The 21,055-nt window shown below is 41.0% G+C and overlaps 1 protein-coding gene across 1 annotated transcript in view; it reads right to left on the minus strand.

Moving 5' to 3' along the window:
* Window positions 1–10,733: 10,733 nt before the first annotated feature.
* LOC116502603 (zinc finger protein 208-like) overlaps window positions 10,734–21,055 on the minus strand; it is a 29,444-nt gene continuing 19,122 nt past the window's right edge. The window contains exons 11-16 of the mRNA XM_032208476.1: window positions 19,935–20,910; window positions 15,165–15,642; window positions 14,808–14,922; window positions 14,621–14,688; window positions 13,662–13,791; window positions 10,734–12,113 (exon numbers count right to left, since the gene is read on the minus strand). Of these exons, the coding sequence (XP_032064367.1) occupies window positions 11,161–12,113; window positions 13,662–13,791; window positions 14,621–14,688; window positions 14,808–14,922; window positions 15,165–15,642; window positions 19,935–20,910 (2,720 nt within the window). The 3' untranslated portion in view covers window positions 10,734–11,160. The remainder of the gene's footprint in view (window positions 12,114–13,661; window positions 13,792–14,620; window positions 14,689–14,807; window positions 14,923–15,164; window positions 15,643–19,934; window positions 20,911–21,055) is intronic.

Genomic DNA, 21,055 nt, shown 5'->3' on the forward strand with positions numbered 1-21,055 from the left:
CTCTCCATGAATTCGCAGAGCAAAATGGACATCGCCATTGGATTTGGAGCCCATCAGTATGGTTAGGAGGGAGCACGACTTTTTAACCAGACTTATGTATATTTCCTAGTAAAATACATGGGGAATGCCATTGGGGAAAATTCCACTTAGGGTTAGGGTTAGCTCTCCATGAATTCGCAGAGCAAAATGGACATCGCCATTGGATTTGGAGCCCATCAGTATGGTTAGGAGGGAGCACGACTTTTTAACCAGACTTATGTATATTTCCTAGTAAAATACATGGGTAATGCCATTGGGGAAAATTCCACTTAGGGTTAGGGTTAGCTCTCCATGAATTCGCAGAGCAAAATGGACATCGCCATTGGATTTGGAGCCCATCAGTATGGTTAGGAGGGAGCACGACTTTTTAAGCCAGTCTTATGTATATTTCCTAGTAAAATACATGGGGAATGCCATTGGGGAAAATTCCACTTAGGGTTAGGGTTAGCTCTCCATGAATTCGCAGAGCAAAATGGACATCGCCATTGGATTTGGAGCCCATCAGTATGGTTAGGAGGGAGCACGACTTTTTAACCAGACTTATGTATATTTCCTAGTAAAATACATGGGGAATGCCATTGGGGAAAATTCCACTTAGGGTTAGGGTTAGCTCTCCATGAATTCGCAGAGCAAAATGGACATCGCCATTGGATTTGTAGCCCATCAGTATGGTTAGGAGGGAGCACGACTTTTTAGGGTTAGGGTTAGCTCTCCATGAATTCACAGAGCAAAATGGACATCGCCATTGGATTTGGAGCCCATCAGTATGGTTAGGAGGGAGCACGACTTTTTAGCCGGCCTTATATACATTTCGTAGTAAAATACATGGGGAATGCCATTGGGGAAAATTCCACTTAGGGTTAGGGTTAGCTCTCCATGAATTCGCAGAGCAAAATGGACATCGCCATTGGATTTGGAGCCCATCAGTATGGTTAGGAGGGAGCACGACTTTTTAGGGTTAGGGTTAGCTCTCCATGAATTCACAGAGCAAAATGGACATCGCCATTGGATTTGGAGCCCATCAGTATGGTTAGGAGGGAGCACGACTTTTTAGCCGGCCTTATATACATTTCCTAGTAAAATACATGGGGAATGCCATTGGGGAAAATTCCACTTAGGGTTAGGGTTAGCTCTCCATGAATTCGTAGAGCAAAATGGACATCGCCATTGGATTTGGAGCCCATCAGTATGGTTAGGAGGGAGCACGACTTTTTAACCAGACTTATGTATATTTCCTAGTAAAATACATGGGGAATGCCATTGGGGAAAATTCCACTTAGGGTTAGGGTTAGCTCTCCATGAATTCGCAGAGCAAAATGGACATCGCCATTGGATTTGGAGCCCATCAGTATGGTTAGGAGGGAGCACGACTTTTTAACCAGACTTATGTATATTTCCTAGTAAAATACATGGGGAATGCCATTGGGGAAAATTCCACTTAGGGTTAGGGTTAGCTCTCCATGAATTCGCAGAGCAAAATGGACATCGCCATTGGATTTGGAGCCCATCAGTATGGTTAGGAGGGAGCACGACTTTTTAACCAGACTTATGTATATTTCCTAGTAAAATACATGGGGAATGCCATTGGGGAAAATTCCACTTAGGGTTAGGTTTAGCTCTCCATGAATTTTCAGAGCAAAATGGACATCGCCATTGGATTTGGAGCCCATCAGTATGGTTAGGAGGGAGCACGACTTTTTAGCCGGTCTTATATACATTTTGTAGTAAAATAAATGGGGAATGCCATTGGGGAAAATTCCACTTAGGGTTACGGTTAGCTCTCCATGAATTCGCAGAGCAAAATGGACATCGCCATTGGATTTGGAGCCCATCAGTATGGTTAGGAGGGAGCACGACTTTTTAGGGTTAGGGTTAGCTCTACATGAATTCACAGAGCAAAATGGACATCGCCATTGGATTTGGAGCCCATCAGTATGGTTAGGAGGGAGCACGACTTTTTAGCCGGCCTTATATACATTTCCTAGTAAAATACATGGGGAATGCCATTGGTGAAAATTCCACTTAGGGTTAGGGTTAGCTCTCCATGAATTCGTAGAGCAAAATGGACATCGCCATTGGATTTGGAGCCCATCAGTATGGTTCCTCCGTGAGCTGCGCTGGCTACCTGTTGATCGTCGGGTGCACTTCAAGGTCCTACTTACCACCTATAAAGCGCTCCATGGTAGTGGATCTGGCTATCTGAGAGACCGCCTTCTGCCAATTACCTCCCTGCGTTCCATCAGATCGCACAGGGTAGGCCTCCTCCGAATTCCATCCGCTAGTCAGTGCCGACTGGCGACTACGCGGAGGAGAGCCTTCTCAGTTGCAGCTCCGACGCTATGGAACAACCTCCCCGTGGAGATCCGTACCCTCACCCCAGTCCAGGCCTTCCGCACAGCCCTCAAGATCTGGCTATCCCGTCAGGCCTGGGGATAGGATTTACTCTCACCCCGCCCGAATGTTGAGTGAATGTTGTGTTTTATGGTTAATTTTTTTTACTCACATTTTTCTTTTATGTCTTGTATTGCACTCCCTTCCCCCATTGTTGTAAGCCGCCCTGAGTCCCCTCAGGGAAAAGGGCGGCCTATAAATGTTCAATAAATCTACAAATCTACAAATCTTAGGTGGGTGCACGACTTTTTAACCAGACTTATGTATATTTCCTAGTAAAATACATGGGGAATGCCATTGGGGAAAAATCCACTTAGGGTTAGGGTTAGCTCTCCATGAATTCGCAGAGGAAAATGGACATCGCCATTGTATTTGGAGCCCATCAGTATGGTTAGGAGGGAGCACGACTTTTTAACCAGTCTTATGTATATTTCCTAGTAAAATACATGGGGAATGCCATTGGGGAAAATTCCACTTAGGGTTAGGGTTAGCTCTCCATTAATTCGCAGAGCAAAATGGACATTGCCATTGGATTTGGAGCCCATCAGTATGGTTAGGAGTGAGCACGACTTTTTAACCAGACCTGTGTATATTTCCTAGTAAAATACAGGGGTAATGCCATTGGGGAAAATTCCACTTAGGGTTAGGTTTAGCTCTCCATGAATTTTCAGAGCAAAATGGACATCGCCATTGGATTTGGAGCCCATCAGTATGGTTAGGAGGGAGCACGACTTTTTAGCCGGTCTTATATACATTTTGTAGTAAAATAAATGGGGAATGCCATTGGGGAAAATTCCACTTAGGGTTAGGGTTAGCTCTCCATGAATTCGCAGAGCAAAATGGACATCGCCATTGGATTTGGAGCCCATCAGTGTGGTTAGGAGGGAGCACGACTTTTTAGGGTTAGGGTTAGCTCTCCATGAATTCACAGAGCAAAATGGACATCGCCATTGGATTTGGAGCCCATCAGTATGGTTAGGAGGGAGCACGACTTTTTAGCCGGCCTTATATACATTTCCTAGTAAAATACATGGGGAATGCCATTGGGGAAAATTCCACTTAGGGTTAGGGTTAGCTCTCCATGAATTCGTAGAGCAAAATGGACATCGCCATTGGATTTGGAGCCCATCAGTATGGTTAGGAGGGAGCACGACTTTTTAGCCGGCCTTATATACATTTCCTAGTAAAATACATGGGGAATGCCATTGGGGAAAATTCCACTTAGGGTTAGGGTTAGCTCTCCATGAATTCGTAGAGCAAAATGGACATCGCCATTGGATTTGGAGCCCATCAGTATGGTTAGGAGTGAGCACGACTTTTTAAGCAGACTTATGAATATTTCCTAGTAAAATACATGGGGAATGCCATTGGGGAAAATTCCACTTAGGATTAGGGTTAGCTCTCCATGAATTCGCAGAGCAAAATGGACATCGCCATTGGATTTGGAGCCCATCAGTATGGTTAGGAGGGAGCACGACTTTTTAGCCGGCCTTATATACATTTCCTAGTAAAATACACGGGGAATGCCATTGGGGAAAATTCCACTTAGGGTTAGGGTTAGCTCTCCATGAATTCGCAGAGCAAAATGGACATCGCCATTGGATTTGGAGCCCATCAGTATGGTTAGGAGGGAGCAGGACTTTTTAGCCGGCCTTATATACATTTCCTAGTAAAATACATGTGTAATGCCATTGGGGAAAATTCCACTTAGGGTTAGGGTTAGCTCTCCATGAATTCGCAGAGCAAAATGGACATCGTCATTGGATTTGGAGCCCATCAGTATAAATAGGAGGGTGCACGACTTTTTAACCAGACTTATGTATATTTCCTAGTAAAATACATGGGTAATGCCATTGGGGAAAATTCCACTTAGGGTTAGGGTTAGCTCTCTATGAATTCGCAGAGCAAAATGGACATCGCCATTGGATTTGGAGCCCATCAGTATGGTTAGGAGGGAGCACGACTTTTTAGCCGGTCTTATATACATTTTGTAGTAAAATAAATGGGGAATGCCATTGGAGAAAATTCCACTTAGGGTTAGGGTTAGCTCTCCATGAATTTGCAGAGCAAAATGGACATCGCCATTGGATTTGGAGCCCATCAGTATGGTTAGGAGGGAGCACAACTTTTTAACCAGACTTATGTATATTTCCTAGTAAAATACATGGGGAATGCCATTGGGGAAAATTCCACTTAGGCTTAGGGTTAGCTCTCCATTAATTCGCAGAGCAAATTGGACATCGCCATTGGATTTGGAGCCCATCAGTATGGTTAGGAGTGAGCACGACTTTTTAGCCGGTCTTATATACATTTTGTAGTAAAATAAATGGGGAATGCCATTGGAGAAAATTCCACTTAGGGTTAGGGTTAGCTCTCCATGAATTTTCAGAGCAAAATGGACATCACCATTGGATTTGGAGCCCATCAGTATGGTTAGGAGGGAGCACAACTTTTTAACCAGACTTATGTATATTTCCTAGTAAAATACATGGGGAATGCCATTGGGGAAAATTCCACTTAGGCTTAGGGTTAGCTCTCCATTAATTCACAGAGCAAATTGGACATCGCCATTGGATTTGGAGCCCATCAGTATGGTTAGGAGTGAGCACGACTTTTTAACCAGACTTATGTATATTTCCTAGTAAAATACATGGGGAATGCCATTGGGGAAAATTCCACTTAGGGTTAGGGTTAGCTGTCCATGAATTCGCAGAGTAAAATGGACATCGCCATTGGATTTGGAGCCCATCAGTATGGTTAGGAGGGAGCACGACTTTTTAACCAGTTTTACCTCACATCTTAGCATCGCCCCCAGTTCTTCCTTCTGTTTGATAGTCATATTTATAGCTAATATTTTGGTTTTTCCTAGATTTATTTTAAATCCCGAGACTTGACCATATTGATTGATCGTGTTCAATAATACCCTACTAGATTCCTGTGGTTGTTCCAATATTATAACCAGATCATCCGCAAATGCACGGACTCTATATTCTTGCTGTCTAATTTTAATCCCTTTTAGACCGCCCAAGCCCCGTATCTTATTCAACAGTATTTCCAAAGTTATAATAAACAATAATGGGGACAGAGGACAGCCCTGTCTTGTACCTTTTTCAATTTGAAAGGAGTCTGTCAGACTTCCATTGACAATGATCTGGGCTGTTTGCTGCTGATATATTGCACCAATTGACCGTAAAAAGCCATCTCCTATCTGCATTTTTTGCAATGTCTTCAGCAGGAATTGCCAATTAACTCGATCAAAGGCTTTCTCCGCATCCAAAAATATGAATGCGGCCGGGATTTGATTGTTCTTTCCCAGGTATTCTAAAGCGTTAATAATTAATCTAACGTTGTTCTTCATTTGTCTGCCCTGTATAAAACCAGTTTGATCAGTATGTATCAATTGTTGAATTACCCCCATTAGCCTATTTGCTAATATTTTAGTAAAAATTTTATAATCTACATTGAGTAATGAAATAGGTCTATAATTTTTTGGTTGGGTAAGGTCTTGGTCTTCTTTGGGTATCAACGATATGAACGCAGTCTTCCACGAAGGGGGCACTTTCCCTCCCGATTGAATTTTATTGAATAGTTCTCTGAGGGGGTTCTACCATTTCTAACTGTAAATTTTTGTAATAAACAGCTGTTAAACCATCTGTGCCTGGTGCTTTCCCTAACTTTAATTGTTTAATTGCCTGCAAAATTTCCCCAGGGTTATAGGTTGATTCAGCTTATGCCTATGTTCTTCTCTAACTAGGGGGATTTTCTCTTTATCTAGGTATTTGTCTATATCTACGTCCTTAATTTTATCCCCTTTATACAACTCTGTAAAAAATTCCCGAAATACCTTTTGAATCTCTTCCTGTTGAAACACTTCCTTCCCTCTGTAACACAATTTGGATACATTTCGAGCTTTCCTTTTTTTTCTAATCTGATAAGCCAACCACCTACCGGGTTTATTTGCATTGCAGAAAGTATTATGTTTAGCATATAATAAACTGGTGGCTACCTGGTCAGAGATCAGCATATCAAACTGAGATTTTAATATAGCAATTGTTTCCCTAATCTTTGTATCTCCTGGATTCAATGTTAATTCTGACTCTTTCCCTTTAATTTCCTCTTCCAATTCTTTTCGTTTTTGCCCTTGTTTGTGTCTATGTATTTTGTTTATATTCATTAATACTCCTCTCATATACGCTTTGCTTGCATCCCATACATATTCCATAGATGTACCCTTATTCATATTGAGAACAAAATATTCCGATAGCAATTTTTTACAATCATTAACATACTTTTCATATCTAAATAAGTTTTCATTCAACCTCCAGGACCTTCTTGCCTGGGCTACCCTTCCCAATTCCATCCAGACTGGATTATGATCTGAAAGAACTCTCGCCATAATCTTTGTCTTCTTCACCCTGCAAAGTAAATCATTTGTAATTAGTATAAAATCAATCCTTGAAAGAGATTGATGTCTGTTGGAAAAAAAGGTAAAGTCATATTCTTCTGCATGCCTCTCGCGCCAAGCGTCTCGCAATTCAAAGTCGTCCAGCATGTCAAAAAGGGTTTGGGTAACTTAGCTCGAAATTTGGTGTTCGGGCGAGCTGTCTTCTTATCTCTTTTGGTGTCGATCACGCCATTCCAGTCACCCAATAATATACAGGACTCAAAGTCCCACTGTACTAATTTAGCATGGAGATTTCTATAAAATCCATCTTGTTGTTGATTAGGAGCATAAATTCCCAAAAGTAACGTCTTTTTCCCTTCTAAGATTAAATCTAACTATCAAACAGAAGGAAGAACTGGGGGCGATGCTAAGATGTGAGGTAGTTAAAAAAGTTAAATATCTTGGAGTAAATATTTTAATCTCAAATGGGAAATTATATAAGCATAATTATGAACCACTTTGGCATAGTATACAGTTGGAGTTGAAAAGGTGGGAAAAACTGCATTTGTCCTTGCTGGGTAGAATAGCGGCAGTAAAAATGAACATTTTACCAAAATTTTTATTTCTTTTTCAAATGTTACCAATACTTAAAAGAGATGCGAATCTTTTAGAATGGCAGAAGGGTATCAACAAATTTGTGTGGGCAGGAAAGAAGCCGAGGGTAAAGATGAAAATAATGCAAGATGCACGTGAAAGAGGAGGATTGAAATTACCTAACTTAAAATTATACTACGACGCAGTGGCATTATCTGCAATTAGTGACTGGATTCATCTAATGACAGAATTTTGAATATCGAGGGATATGACTTGTTATATGGTTGGCATGCTTACCTGTTATTTAACAAAAAAATGGATAAGAAATTTAAAAATCATATCTTAAGAAATGCTTTATTGCGGGTTTGGAAAAAATATCAACATAAATTAAATGATAAAGTGCCCATGTGGGCAATTCCTAGACATGCAATTGAAAATATGAATGTAGAACAAAAACACGATAGAACCACCTATAGACAACTTCTTATCTCAGAAAGAGGGGTGATGCAACTAAAATCTTTAGAGGTACTTAAAGAAGAGAAGGTAGTTCAAACGTGGTTTCAGTATGGTCAACTACAGGCTAGGTGGAAAACAGATCAAAAAATTGGCTTTGTAAAAGTTGAGGATAATTTGTTTAAACAAATAAGAGATCAAAGCTCAATGCATATAAAGAGGATATATAATGTACTAATACAGATGGATTCTGAAACGGAACTGATTAAGGATTGTATGATAAAATGGGCTCAGAATATCGAGGAACCAATAATGCTTGAAACATGGGAAAGAATCTGGGTAAGAAATGTGAAATTTACACAAGCACAAAACTTGAGAGAAAATTTTTATAAGATGTTTTATAGATGGCACCTAGATCCTAAAAAGCTTGCCTCTATGTATCCAAATGTTCAACCTAAATGTTGGAGATGTGGTTCTTGTGATGCTACATATTTTCATATATGTTGGACATGTCGTAATGTCAAGGCATTTTGGATAAAAATATGGTGGATCCTGCAAAACATCTTCAAAAGAAGGATAAAATTTACCCCCCAGTTGTTTTTACTGGGTATATGTATTGACTTTACAGCAGCAGAGACTAATTTGGTTCTGTATTTAATAACGGCAGCAAGACTCTTGGTGGCGCAGTATTGGAAGAAGAAAGATTTACCTACAATTCAAGAATGGACTTTGAAAGTTATGAACTTAGCCGAAATGGCCAAAATTTCAGCATATCTCAAAGAACATTCAAATGAGAGATATAAACGAGACTGGAAAAAATGGATTGATTACATAAAAAGTAAATATGGGACTAAGAAACTCCAGATAGCTTATGCTTAGTATCAGTAACAATTTAAATTGTTTAAAATTTGGGTAACAGTAAGAAGCTGAGTTCAATGTAGAGATATTTTAGACTGTGATTGTCCAAAAGTTATACCACGTATGGTCTTTGGGAAGTCGGGAGGAGGGAAGGGAGGTGGGGATTTAGGGGGAGGGGGGAGGGGGGAAATACAATATGTGTTAAATTCCATGATTGTATTTGTATACTGTGGCTTTTCAATGTTAGTGCAAAAATAGAACAAACCGAATATACTGGAAGGTAATAGAAATATACCGAAGGAAAGAGTCGAGTGAAAGAAGAAGGAGGGTGGAGAGGGTGAGAGAGAGGAGGAGAAGGGAGGGAGGGAATGGATTAGAGGGAGTGATAGGGTTAGGGTTAGAAAGAAGGGGAGGGGAAGTAGGTGTAGAGGGGTGTGTGAGAAGGAAGAATGAAAGTTGGAGGGGGTTGAAAGAGGGTGTATGGCGGGTCAAGGTGGTATATTGGGTTTGTATTGTAGAGGGCATTTTCTATATAAGTGAGGGCCGTGTTTATTACTCAATGTTATATGCCCTGATTAAGCACAGTGAATATGTGATTGTATAGAATGAAAACATAATAAAATATATATATTGGAACCGTAAAAACAGGAAAAAGAAGAATTAGGAGAAAGGGGGAGAAGAAAAATGATTAAAAGTGGGATTTTTGAGAGTCCAAGTGAAAATGGATAAACGAGGAAGAAAGAGAAAAAGAGTTGTATCAGTAGATTAAAGGAAATAGTAGTAGGATTGGTATTGTTATGCAACTAAGAAATAAAGTATAGTACATTGTTAATTGTAGAAAAAACTTGAAAGGAATGCTCTGTCAAAACGTAACTAGAGGATATATATTGTTTATAATAAAATAAACCAATAGAGAAATATGAAATGATAATTTGGTGCAATTTTTGAAGGGGCAATTGAAGATATTGTTTATGTACTAAGAAAAAAATGAGAATAAAAATGGAAACTAATGGAAGAAAATAATTTGACTGAAAGTGAAAACCAAGTGATGATGTAAAATGGATTAGGTAAATCAGAGGACAGAAAAGGGAAGATCCAGTCAACACTTTGTTTCTATAATATGGGCGGGAGTGGGGGGGAGGTGGTTAGTTATAATGTTAACTCCCTGTATTACTCGTTACAAAATATGCTTCTCTTCTGAGGCCTGTCACACTTGGAAGCTTTTTGATTTCAGGCCTGCCACATTTTCTACTGTGGGAAAATGGAAGGGAGGATTATACAGAATATAGGTGATATGTAGCCGTAACAACATTCCTTCTCAGAAAGTAAAGGTCATCTTGTCCCTGCATCTGAACAGATGCGGATGGGAGGAATCTTCCTTCGTGGCAATTACTGATTGGCCCATGTGATAGACTTCTGGGTGTTGGGGCAGGGTCTTGAACTTTAAGCATGAAAGCTTTCAGATTCAGGTTTTCCCAGAAGTGCCAATAGGACGTCTCTAATAAAATGGAACTTTGAAGAAACTCAAGCCTCGGAGTCTTTGTTTGTGAGGGATGTTACTTGGAACCCTGAGATGATTCTTTCTGTAATTCTCATTCTAGTCTCTTATGTTCTCCTGCTAACATCTTTTGGTTTTGTTTCTTTTTCTTGTTTTCCCCCCTGTATATGTTATGATGGCTAACTTTTTTGTCATCATGTGCCAAAAGCGTGCATACGCACACATATAATTCAATGCACGTGTGACACCCCCCACACAAATGTGTGCGATCCCGTGTACCCCACTGCGTAGTTGCACGCAACTTGCCCATGATTTCCCTGCCCTGGTTAGTTATAATGTTAACTCCCTGTATTACTCGTTACAAAATATGCTTCTCTTCTGAGGCCCGTCATACCTGCAAATGCACGAGTGATTCCCCGTGCATGTGTGACTCCTCACATGCATCCCGCCTTTGCACATTACTGTTGATCGATATAAATGGACTGAATTATATGAAAAGGACTTTTAACAAATAAGGAAAGTTAAAATTATATTTTATTTGTCTTCAAGAGGGCCACATCGAAAAAAAATACAATAAATTATTGGAATATCCTAAAAATTGGGAAACTATGCTCATTAGCACAAAAAAAGCAAAGTGGGATGGTTTTATATATTAACCCCAACCCTGTTCTTGAGCCAGGTTTCATGTAATGTTTTTCCTGCCCAGATGTAAAACTTTACTTTTCTCCACATTAAATTTCACTTTGTTGGAACCAACCTTGTCTCATTTGGATCAGAAAGGCACAATACGCATAAACATAAAAATCTATAGACATGGTGAGTCAGAGGTTAGAATGCCGTACTACAAGCTAATTGCTCACACCCAGGAGTTCAGTCCTGACCAACTCATGCTTGATTCAGCCTTTATTCTTTGCCAGGTCAGTTAAAATGAGGACCCAGATTGCTACGGACAATATGCTGACTTTGTAAACTGCTCAAAGACTGCTATAAAGCTTTGTGCAGTGGTATATAAGTCTAAAGTGGAATTGCTATTGCTATATACTTTATCCTGAACATGGATCCTTTTATGAGAAGTAAGATTACCATTATGAGCAAAGGTCTTTCCACATTCCATGCATTTATATGGCTTCTCTCCTGTGTGAATTCTGTTATGAGAAGTAAGAGCATTGCTGTTAGTAAACGTCTTTCCACACTCTATGCATTTAAATGGTTTGTCTTCTGAGTGGATCATCTTATGGGAAATAAGATTACCTCTTTGAGCAAAGGTCTTTCCACACTCCATGCATTTATATGGCTTTTCGCCTGTGTGAATCATCTTATGTGAAATAAGATTACATCTTCGAGCAAAGGTTTTCCCACACTCCATGCATTTAAATGGCTTTTCCCCTGTGTGGATCTTTTTGTGGATAGTAAGTCTATTGCTCAGAGTAAAGGTTTTTCCACACTCCATGCATTTATAAGGTTTTTCTCCTGTATGGGTTGTTTTGTGGTTTCTAAGTCCATTGCTATGAGTAAAGGTTTTCCCACACTCCACACATTTATATGGTTTCTTTCCTAAGTGGATCCTTTTATAGGAAATAAGATTACTACCACTTCTGAACATGTTATCATACTCTTTGAATTTGTTTTGGGTTAAACAGTGTTCGTCTACATGTAATTTATCTTTGATTAGCTTCACACTATTCCCAATATATTTTTTTCTTATTTTCTCTTGTTGGGCAAGAAATTCTTGCATCGGAGCATCAGTGGAAGATGAGCTTTTCTGATTCCAATCATTTGACTGGGTTTTCTCATGGCTTTCGAAATCCATTCGAAATCCAAACTTATCCGTTCCATCTTTAAGATTTATCACTTGGAACAATTCACAGGAATCTTGTTTCTCCTGCCCGTTATTACCTTCAAAGCAAAAGAGAAATGAAAATAATAACAAGGTTAGAGAAAAAGATCAAACTGTAGAAAGTCAAGTGAATTTCCTTCTGAATTTTTCCAAAATTCCATTAGGTTTTTTGTTTGCATGTTTACAGTGGTGGTGATTTCTATGTACGTGAGTCATGAAAGTTTTGAAAATATCTAGAAAATATCTGTTTCTTTACAATTATCTAATTATGTATGCAAATCTCACTCAGTTTTCCATGAAGGAATAATCAGGGTAACCCTCCAAGGAGGAATTATTAGAAATCGTAAAATTTATTGGTTTTTTTTAGTTTCAGTAGAGACTCGAGAACTGAAACAACAAGCATCTGTCTGTCTTGCAGGCAGAGCTCCCGCTCAGCCTGTTCCATGATCTCAGCAATGGAGCGAACTCCCTTGCTTGAAATCTCCCATTGGTTTGTAAACGCTCTTTGCACGGAGACTGGAATGGTTGAAAGGTTTCAAGAATGGCTGTCCCAAAGTCTCAGTGGCTTGTAAGGACTCTTTGGCAGGATCGGGTACAGGCTTCAGTTCAAGATCACACAAGACAAATAGTGCAAGATCTCAGGCATGATCTTGCACTACAGTATTTTTGGCCCAAGTTGAGGACTGCACAAGTTCCAGGGGCAAAGTCTTTGAAAATGAAGAGGCCTTCCCTCTGTTTCCAAAGCATTTTGGCTTTGATATCATGCAGGCCTTGGTTAGTAGAGAACAGGGGTCTAAAGTACTGTAGTAAGAGATTGCGTGAAATCCATAGCCTGAGATTTCGTACTACCGATCTCACATCTCTCTCACTAATTTAGGCCTCTGTTTTCTGCAAATGCACTGAAGCAGGCAAAGGAACCAACGTCTCTGTGGGTGGGTTCTAGCTATCGTTTCTGCCAGTTCACTCGTGTGCACCCTGGATGTGTGCTGCATGCACATTTCAATGGAAATGAACTCCCCCAAAAAGATGGCGGTTGCAACGGTGGTGACTGGGGAACTGGTTTGGAGGTCAGCCTGGATCGTTGCCGGTTCTATAACCCAGGCGGATATACCACTACCAGTTTGGCCGAACCAATAGGAACCTACCTCTGACGTCTTGCTACATTATCGCAATGGAAGTCTCAGCCAGCTGGGGTGGGGTTATAGATAGCGCAAACGTTGCAGAGCCTCTGCTATCATTTGTAGGTGTGAATGACAACTGTTGTGCTGCAACAGTCATAATTTCAAACCGTGTTTTAAGTACTTGAGGGAGGGCTAGGTCGTAACTTGGAACAGTCACTTTGTGAATTGTCGTATCTCAGGGATTTCCTGTACCCTAGGAGTCATACTGCATCAGGCCTCTGTTCATTAATTTTGTTGGGAGAATGCTCTTCACGGAAAGCATCAAAGCAAAGAGATATTGACTTTTTCCTTCCTTGGAGTAGCAGAAGGCCAGATCATTTCCTTCTCCCACCAAGAAGGCAACATCTAATTAGTGATTTTTTAATTAAAAAACTAACTATAATCTGTCTTCTTGAACTCTCTGATTAGGGACTAAAAAACTCTTACCCAGAGAGACCACATTCCTATGGTTTTCAAGCATGACTTCTGAATGCAGAGCTTTTTGGTCAGGATCCAGCTGAGACCATTCCTCCTCAGAGAAATATACAGCCACCTCCTCGAAGGACACAAGATTCTCCTGAACAAGGAAAAAAAACAGAATTGGAGGATTTGCAAGATCTGCTCATCTTCATCAATGATTTAGACAATTAGAAGGGGAACAACTGATCTATCACTCTATCATTTAGTGATCTAGTAGTCTAAGCCATTGGCTGAATGAAAGAAAAGAAAGAAGAGATAATTCCCTGTGAAAGTCTTTTGTGAAGGTCTTTGCAAAGCGGGAATGTTTGATCTCCTAATCCAGGCAGAAATCAGAGAAAAGGAAATTATAGCCTGACGTACCATAATTACATGTTCTGTGGCCATTCTCCTTGGATTCTGCTTTATCTTTTAATGTGATATGCTTATTTTTTGAACTACTGGTTATGAACAAGGCTTTTTGAAAATGGTAATGTGGCAATAGGGGTATTTAGTTATTTTTCATTAGCCTCGCACAAGAATTAAAAAAGGACAGGTCTCTAAAACAATGGATCTCTAGCAGTTACTACAACTGTGATATGTTTATTCCTATTTTTGAAGGACTTGTTAAAAAATTACTTCTAGTAAACTCATAGTTGGATGAGTACCTAGCAGAACCAGTTAATCTGTGGTCTTTAAAAAAAAAATTCCTAAACAGAATCTGAGGGCAGAAATGACAATCCATTGTATCGCAGTAATAGCCTACAGAAGAAATTAAGCTGGCTGACAACAACTTAAACCTGTTATTATGCTGTCCATGTTGCGCAGGAACACAAAAATAATCCAGTCCAAACAAGGCGGGAAATAGAAAGAGAGAGCATTCTGCACATCCACTTCACTTCACCTAAAGGAAAGAACAATACAAATCTAATAACATTTCCCTTTCTTACTTGATTTGGAGGTTCAACCGCTGTTTGAGGTCCATTGTAAAAACCAGAAAACTTCATTCTCTGTTTCTCTGTAAGGAATAAATAATTTCAAAATGCATATTTAACAAAATAAGAGGATGTATACTACAGAAGAGAAGAAGGTAAGACAGATGGGATCTCTCTGGGTAATCGGAGGCTCTTAGATTACCTCCTATGGTGTCCCAACTTTGATCTTTCCAAGGGATCCTCCTGAAAAATAGCTTCTGAGAGGGATTTGATGGGTTCTTCTCTTCCTCAGGATCCCTAATCCCCACAGTGCAGCACTTCAAAATGGAAGAAGGAAAAAAGAAGCAGAATTAATGTACATCACATGCCATTACGTGGATTCTTATATTCGGAACGCAAAGACCCCAACATTGGTGAGGTTGAGTGGGAAAACAATGGAACAATGTCCTACAAGAATTGGTAAATTGCCACATATTATGAATGTCAGAAGTTTGGGAAGGAGGGGTAAAGTGTTCAAACACATCCTCTATTCCCTTTTGACCTCCCTAAAGTCTCTTACCTGCAAGTGGACCTGCTCCTTCTGCTCCTCTGCCTGGCTCAGGAGGAAGCCTTCAGCCAGGGCCACTGCCTGGGAGCTGGTCTCTGCTCCACACTCCCGCACCCAGCTCTCCATCTCTGGGGGCAGAAGAGCCAGGAACTGCTCCAGAACCACCAGGTCCAGCATCTGGGCTTTGGTGTGCTTTTCTGGTCTCAGCCATCGCCTACAAAAGTCATGGAGTTGGCTGCAAAGTCCTCGGGGACCCTCAGCACCCCAGTGTTGCATGAAATTACAGAGCTGAACTTCTGAAGGGAGGATGGTTTCCTCCTCCAGGATCTTCTGCCCAGTCCTTGTCCAGAGCTTCCCCCGCTTCCCAGGCTGAGCAGCTGAAGGGCCTTTTCCACTTCCATCCTTGGCAAAAGTTTGTGTCTCCATCCTTTCTCTGTCCTGCAACTCCAGATGGGTCCAAGGACTCTGGTGGGTCTCCAGATGCCTTTTCCTTCACGGGACCATTTCTGGTGTCGCAGGACGGATCCCGGCAAGTTATTCCGCTCTTTTTTTTCTCCCCAAGAGAAAATTTTAGGCTTGCAAAGATTTCAAATGGCTTTGAGTTTCTGTATCCAGGATAGAAAGAAAATAAAAAAACCCAAGAATTAGAAAGTGGAATTCAGCCACTGAAGAACCTTCACCCAACCTGCCCGGAGCCCCAAGCGGCTCATCCCAGCACAGGTCCGAGGTCCCTCCGAGAAGGGCCGCCCCGCTTCTCTCCCTCTCCGGAGGCAGGATTGGGCCCTCGGGGAGCCTGGTGCGAATCTTACCTCCTCCTCTTACCCTTTGGAATGAACTCCCCGCAGAGATTCGGACCCTCACCTCTCTCCAGGCATTCCGGAAAGCCGTCAAAACCTGGCTGTGCCGGCAGGCCTGGGGGTGATGAGTTCCCCTCCCCTCTCGACTTGTATGGCTGTATGATTCTTGTTTATTTTAATTACGTGTATCGTGTTTTATGTTCCCTTTTTCCCACTTTTGAGTTTCATTTCATTTCATTTCCTTTATTTGTATGCTGCCCTTTTCCCTGGGGGGGACTCAGGGCGGCTCACAATTCAAAAAGGGAGGGGGGGAAAGACAAACAGTATTCCAATATGGAAACAATACAACAACAACATATTAAAAGAGAGCACAACAGTCACACAATTCGGGTGGGGTTGGAATCTTAACCCCAGGCCCTCCTGAGTCCCTCCCGGAGAAGGGCGGCATACAAATAAACTAAACCTGAATCTAAATCTGAATCCTCGCCCGGCTTCTCTCCTCTCCTGCTGGGCAATGCCGACCCTTCTTTCCCCACACTCGGGCTCTTTCCCGGATCCCCGCCGCCTCCCTGGGATCCCCGCTTCCCCCTGGAGGGAGAGGGCGGCTGGGGAGCATGGGACCCGGGTTGAAGCCGGAGGAGGGTTGGGCGCAGGTCTCTCCCTCCGCCGCCTCCCTTTGCCGGAAAGAGCCCCTAACTCACCCGGGGCACGTCTGGATCTCTCCCGCAGCCTCTCCACCTCTTACGGAGTCACAGGGGTTAAGGAGAGCGAGTGCGATATCCCAGAGCGGTAAGCGCTTATGATGTCACTTCCTTCGCAGCCTCCTCTACAAAGGCCCCCCGTGACTTTCCCCTTCCAAGCGGGCCAATAGGGAGGCGCCTGATGTTTTCTCCTCTTGACAGCAGGCGCCCCCTAGTGGATTTTGCGTAAATTTACAGGATTCCCTGCAAAGCGCGGGAAAAGAGTAGAGCATCATTCTGAGGTAAGGGCAGGGATGGTCGTCATGGGAATAGGAGGAAAGGTCCCTCTCAGTGCCTCCCTGCCCAAGAAAAGCTTTGTGGTGTCCATATACGGCACTATCTCCATCTCCCTCTCCTTCCTGTCTAGAAACCGTATGTGGAAATGGGGAAAAAGATATCTCTGGATATTTAAACTCGCTTCCCTCAAGAACAGCCGCCCTGAAGGATGGGCAGAGATTGGCCTCAAAAGGGTCCAAATCCTGTCAGCAGCAGCCAGGTGGTCAGAAGATGAGGACCAAGAGGCTCTCCAGGAAGCATACAGTAGCTTGTGTCTTATGGTTGTTGAGAACTTTGGTCGTAAGTGGAGGAAGATGGGACACAGGCAGGGAAGCCACAATCAGGAAAATGATTGTTTTTTTTTAAATTCATTTCTTTATTTGAATACATACAGTTGCCCTTCTCAAACTATTCCCTCAACCTCACAATGAAAGGGCGGCCAAAAGGGGCAAAGAAAAAGGGCCCTCCAGGCTCTTCTGATAAACACTCCGGGTGATCCATCTTCTGTACCCACGGAAAGACTGTGAAGAAAAATAAAAACCAGTTCCACAACGGAGGAAAAGCTGAAACCAATGGATATTCCCTAAATTGTACCTCATAATGAGGCTCCTTAATTGAGGGTAAATGGTGTTTCATCCCTGAATGAAGAAATAGTAAAATTACAAAACTAAGAAAGGAAGATCATGAAAAATGGAATATAAAGCTAAACTATGATGAGGAAAGAAATTTTTTACATAGGGATTGAAGAGGAAATTCACTACAAGAAACGTGACTAGGAAGCTTAAGCCCTTTAGAGAATTTAACATAGATATATCATTAAACCATAAATAAAGAGGAAAATAAAATAAAATAGCAAAATAAGAAAAGCTCAAGACTCCATTGGTATGAAAAGATTCAATTTGAGTCGACAATGACACACAAAGCGATTAGGTACAGTGAGCAAAGCAAAGTATTTAAAACGATGGAAACATGGTTAAAATCAATTTTAAACAATGGTGGTAAAGCATTTTTCCCCTCGTTTGATACAGAATCTTTAGTAAGCCGTATTTGGGGGTGGGAACCAGCAAGAGCTGAAATATGTACACACACACCCAAGGCCATCCAAACAATTTATTGTTAATAAAGTAATTTTTAATGCAACAAAGAGAATTTTATGCCTGTTTAGATCATAACCACACCAGGTACTTACTTTTGTTTAAATTAGTTTTATACTTTTCCCTAGTCCCTGGCACACCATTAAAAAGGCAGAAATAGGGCCCTAAAGTTTGAAAAATATCTTTTGCCCCTGCATTTTTTCTGCTTCTGTTTGTTCTGGTCTTTGAAAGATGAATTGTTCACTCTGAAGCTTTTTGCACACTCTACACTGACATCTGTCATTATTCCATCACATCATAACCGGTCTTTAACCTAAAAAGTTTCCCTGCTTCTGCATTCATACCGGTTGACGCAGATCTTAATTTGATAATGGACGCAAGTTGGATTGAGGTCCTTGGTGCCTTCTGAGGTTGCTTAGTGCACTAATGATGGTTTGGGTAATGAAATGTCTGCAACAAAACAATTGAGCTCAGAGAAGACCAAGGATCCCTTGTTTCAACTGTGAGTTACACATTTTCTCCTTTATTGACAGGTTTTTGGTATCTTCTCAAGAGAAAGTTCCTATTTGCATGTTTCATCAGGAAGGACTGAAAGTTTTTTGAAGTAGTTCTTAATTTCACGTTATTTTGACCCCATTGTTTTTCAAAGGTCTTCCTGATCATTTGCAATGTTAGCACACAAGTGATTTTCATTCTGATTCAGATCAAATTAACAGTTGGTGTCAGCCTTTCCACAAACTCCTCATTGCAATTCAGAACTCCGAGACAAAAATCCATCAAAGTAAGATTTTATTAGAGAAATCATATTGGCACATATGGGGAAAACCTGAATCTGAAATCCCACGTTTCCCCCCACCCACACTAACTCACCCTGTCCAGTGACATTCACATCACATGGCCCAATCAATCCCATCTCAGCTGCCACCAAATTTTGGTCACTCCCCTCCAGGTACCAGCAGCCTGTCCTTGATCTCATGTGAAATAATCTTATGACTATACTCCCATCGCTACTTTTCTGTTCCCGTTGCGGCAGCCCTGTAAAGTCTGAAGAATGATGGATCTAGGGCTGACAGTTGAGCCCCCTGCTCAAGCAGGAGATCCTATGTCATTTCAGTCAAGTGACTGTCCAGTCTCTTCTTAAAAACATCCAGTGATGAAGCATCCACAATGTCTGAAGGCAAGCTGTTCCACTGGTTGTCCTCACTGTAAGGAATATTCTTGTTAATTCCAGGTTGCTTCTCTCCTTCATTAGTTGATATCTGCTGTTACTTGTACTGCAGTCTGGTGCTTTGGAAAATGAATTGATGTCCTCCACTTTGTGGCAGCCTCTCAAGTACTGGAATACCACTATCTTGTCACTCCTAATCCTTTTCTCTAGACTAGCCAAACCAAAATCCTGCAACATTTTCATTTGTTTTAATCTTCAGGCCTTTTAATTAGCTTAGCTGATCTTCTTTGCAAAGGCTAAACATCTTTTTTGTAATGTGATAACCAAAACTGGATGCAGTATTCCAAGCGTGCTCTTACTAAGACTTTATAAACGGTACTAATACTTCATTTGATTTTATGTCTCTGCTTATACAAACCAAGGATTGTACTAGTTTTTTTTAGCTGCTGCCACACACAGGTGACTCATGTTTAACAGATCATCCATTCGGACTCCCCAGGTCCCTCTCACATTACCCTTTTTAGCCAGGTTTCATGTATTCTGTTTTTACTGCCCAGATATAAAATCTTACTTTTCTCCACATTAAATTTCCTATTGTTGGATTCAACCTTGCCTCATTTGGATCAGAAAAGCCCAATATGAGTAAACATAAAAATCTATAGATATGGTGGATTAGAGATTAAAATACAGTACTACAAGCAGCTCATAATTGATTCAGCCTATGAGAGGACCTAGATTTCTTGGGACGATATGCTGATTTTGTAAACTGCTCAAAGACTGCTATAAAGCTTTTTGGAGTAGTAGATAAGTTTGTAGTGGAATTGCTATTGCTAGATACTTTCTCCCGAGTGTGGGTTCTTTTATGATAAGTAAGACTACCATTCTGAGCATAGGTCTTTCCACATTCCATGCATTTATATGGCTTCTCTCCTGTGTGAATTCTGCTATGAGAAGTAAGAGCATTACTCTGAGCAAAGGTTTTTCCACACTCCATGCATTTATATGGTTTCTGTTCTGCGTGGATCCTTTTATGGGAAGAAAGATAACTACATTGAGCAAAGGTCTTGCCACACTCCATGCATTTATATGGCTTTTCACCTGTGTGGATCATCTTATGGGAAATAAGATTAGATTTTTGAACAAAGGTCTTGCCACACTCCATGCATTTATATGGCTTTTCCCCTGTGTGGATCCTTTTGTGTTTAGTAAGTCTATTACACACAGTAAAGGATTTTCCACACTCCATGCATTTATATGGTTTCTCTCCTGTGTGGATTCTTTTGTGGTTTCTAAGCCCACTGTTACGAGCAAAGGTTTTTCCACACTCCATGCATTTATATTGTTTCTCTCCTGAGTGGATCCTTTTATGGGAAATAAGATTACTACCACTTTTGAACATGTTATCGTGCTCTTTGCATTTGTTTTGGGTCAAATAGTGTTCATCTACATGTAATTTATCTTTGATTATATTCCCAACATTTGTTTTCCTTATTTTCTCTTGTTGGGCAAGAAAGTCTTGCATCGGAGCATCAGTGGAAGATGAGCTTGCCTGATTCCAATTATTTGACTGGATTCTCTCATGGCTTTCAAATTCCATTTCAAATCCTAACTTCTCAGTTCCATCTTTAGCCTTTTTCACTTGGAACAGTTCACAGGAATCTTGATTCTCCTGCCCATTATTACCTTCAAAGCAAAAGAGAAATGAAAATGTTAACGAAGTTAGAGAAAAAGATCAAAATGTAGAAAGTCAAGTTAATTTACTTCTGAATTTTTCCAAAATTCCATTATGTTGCATTTTGCATGACTATAGCGCTGTGATATTGACATG

Source organism: Thamnophis elegans, chromosome 2 (genome assembly GCF_009769535.1).
Source record: "Thamnophis elegans isolate rThaEle1 chromosome 2, rThaEle1.pri, whole genome shotgun sequence".
Lineage (NCBI taxonomy): Eukaryota > Metazoa > Chordata > Lepidosauria > Squamata > Colubridae > Thamnophis > Thamnophis elegans.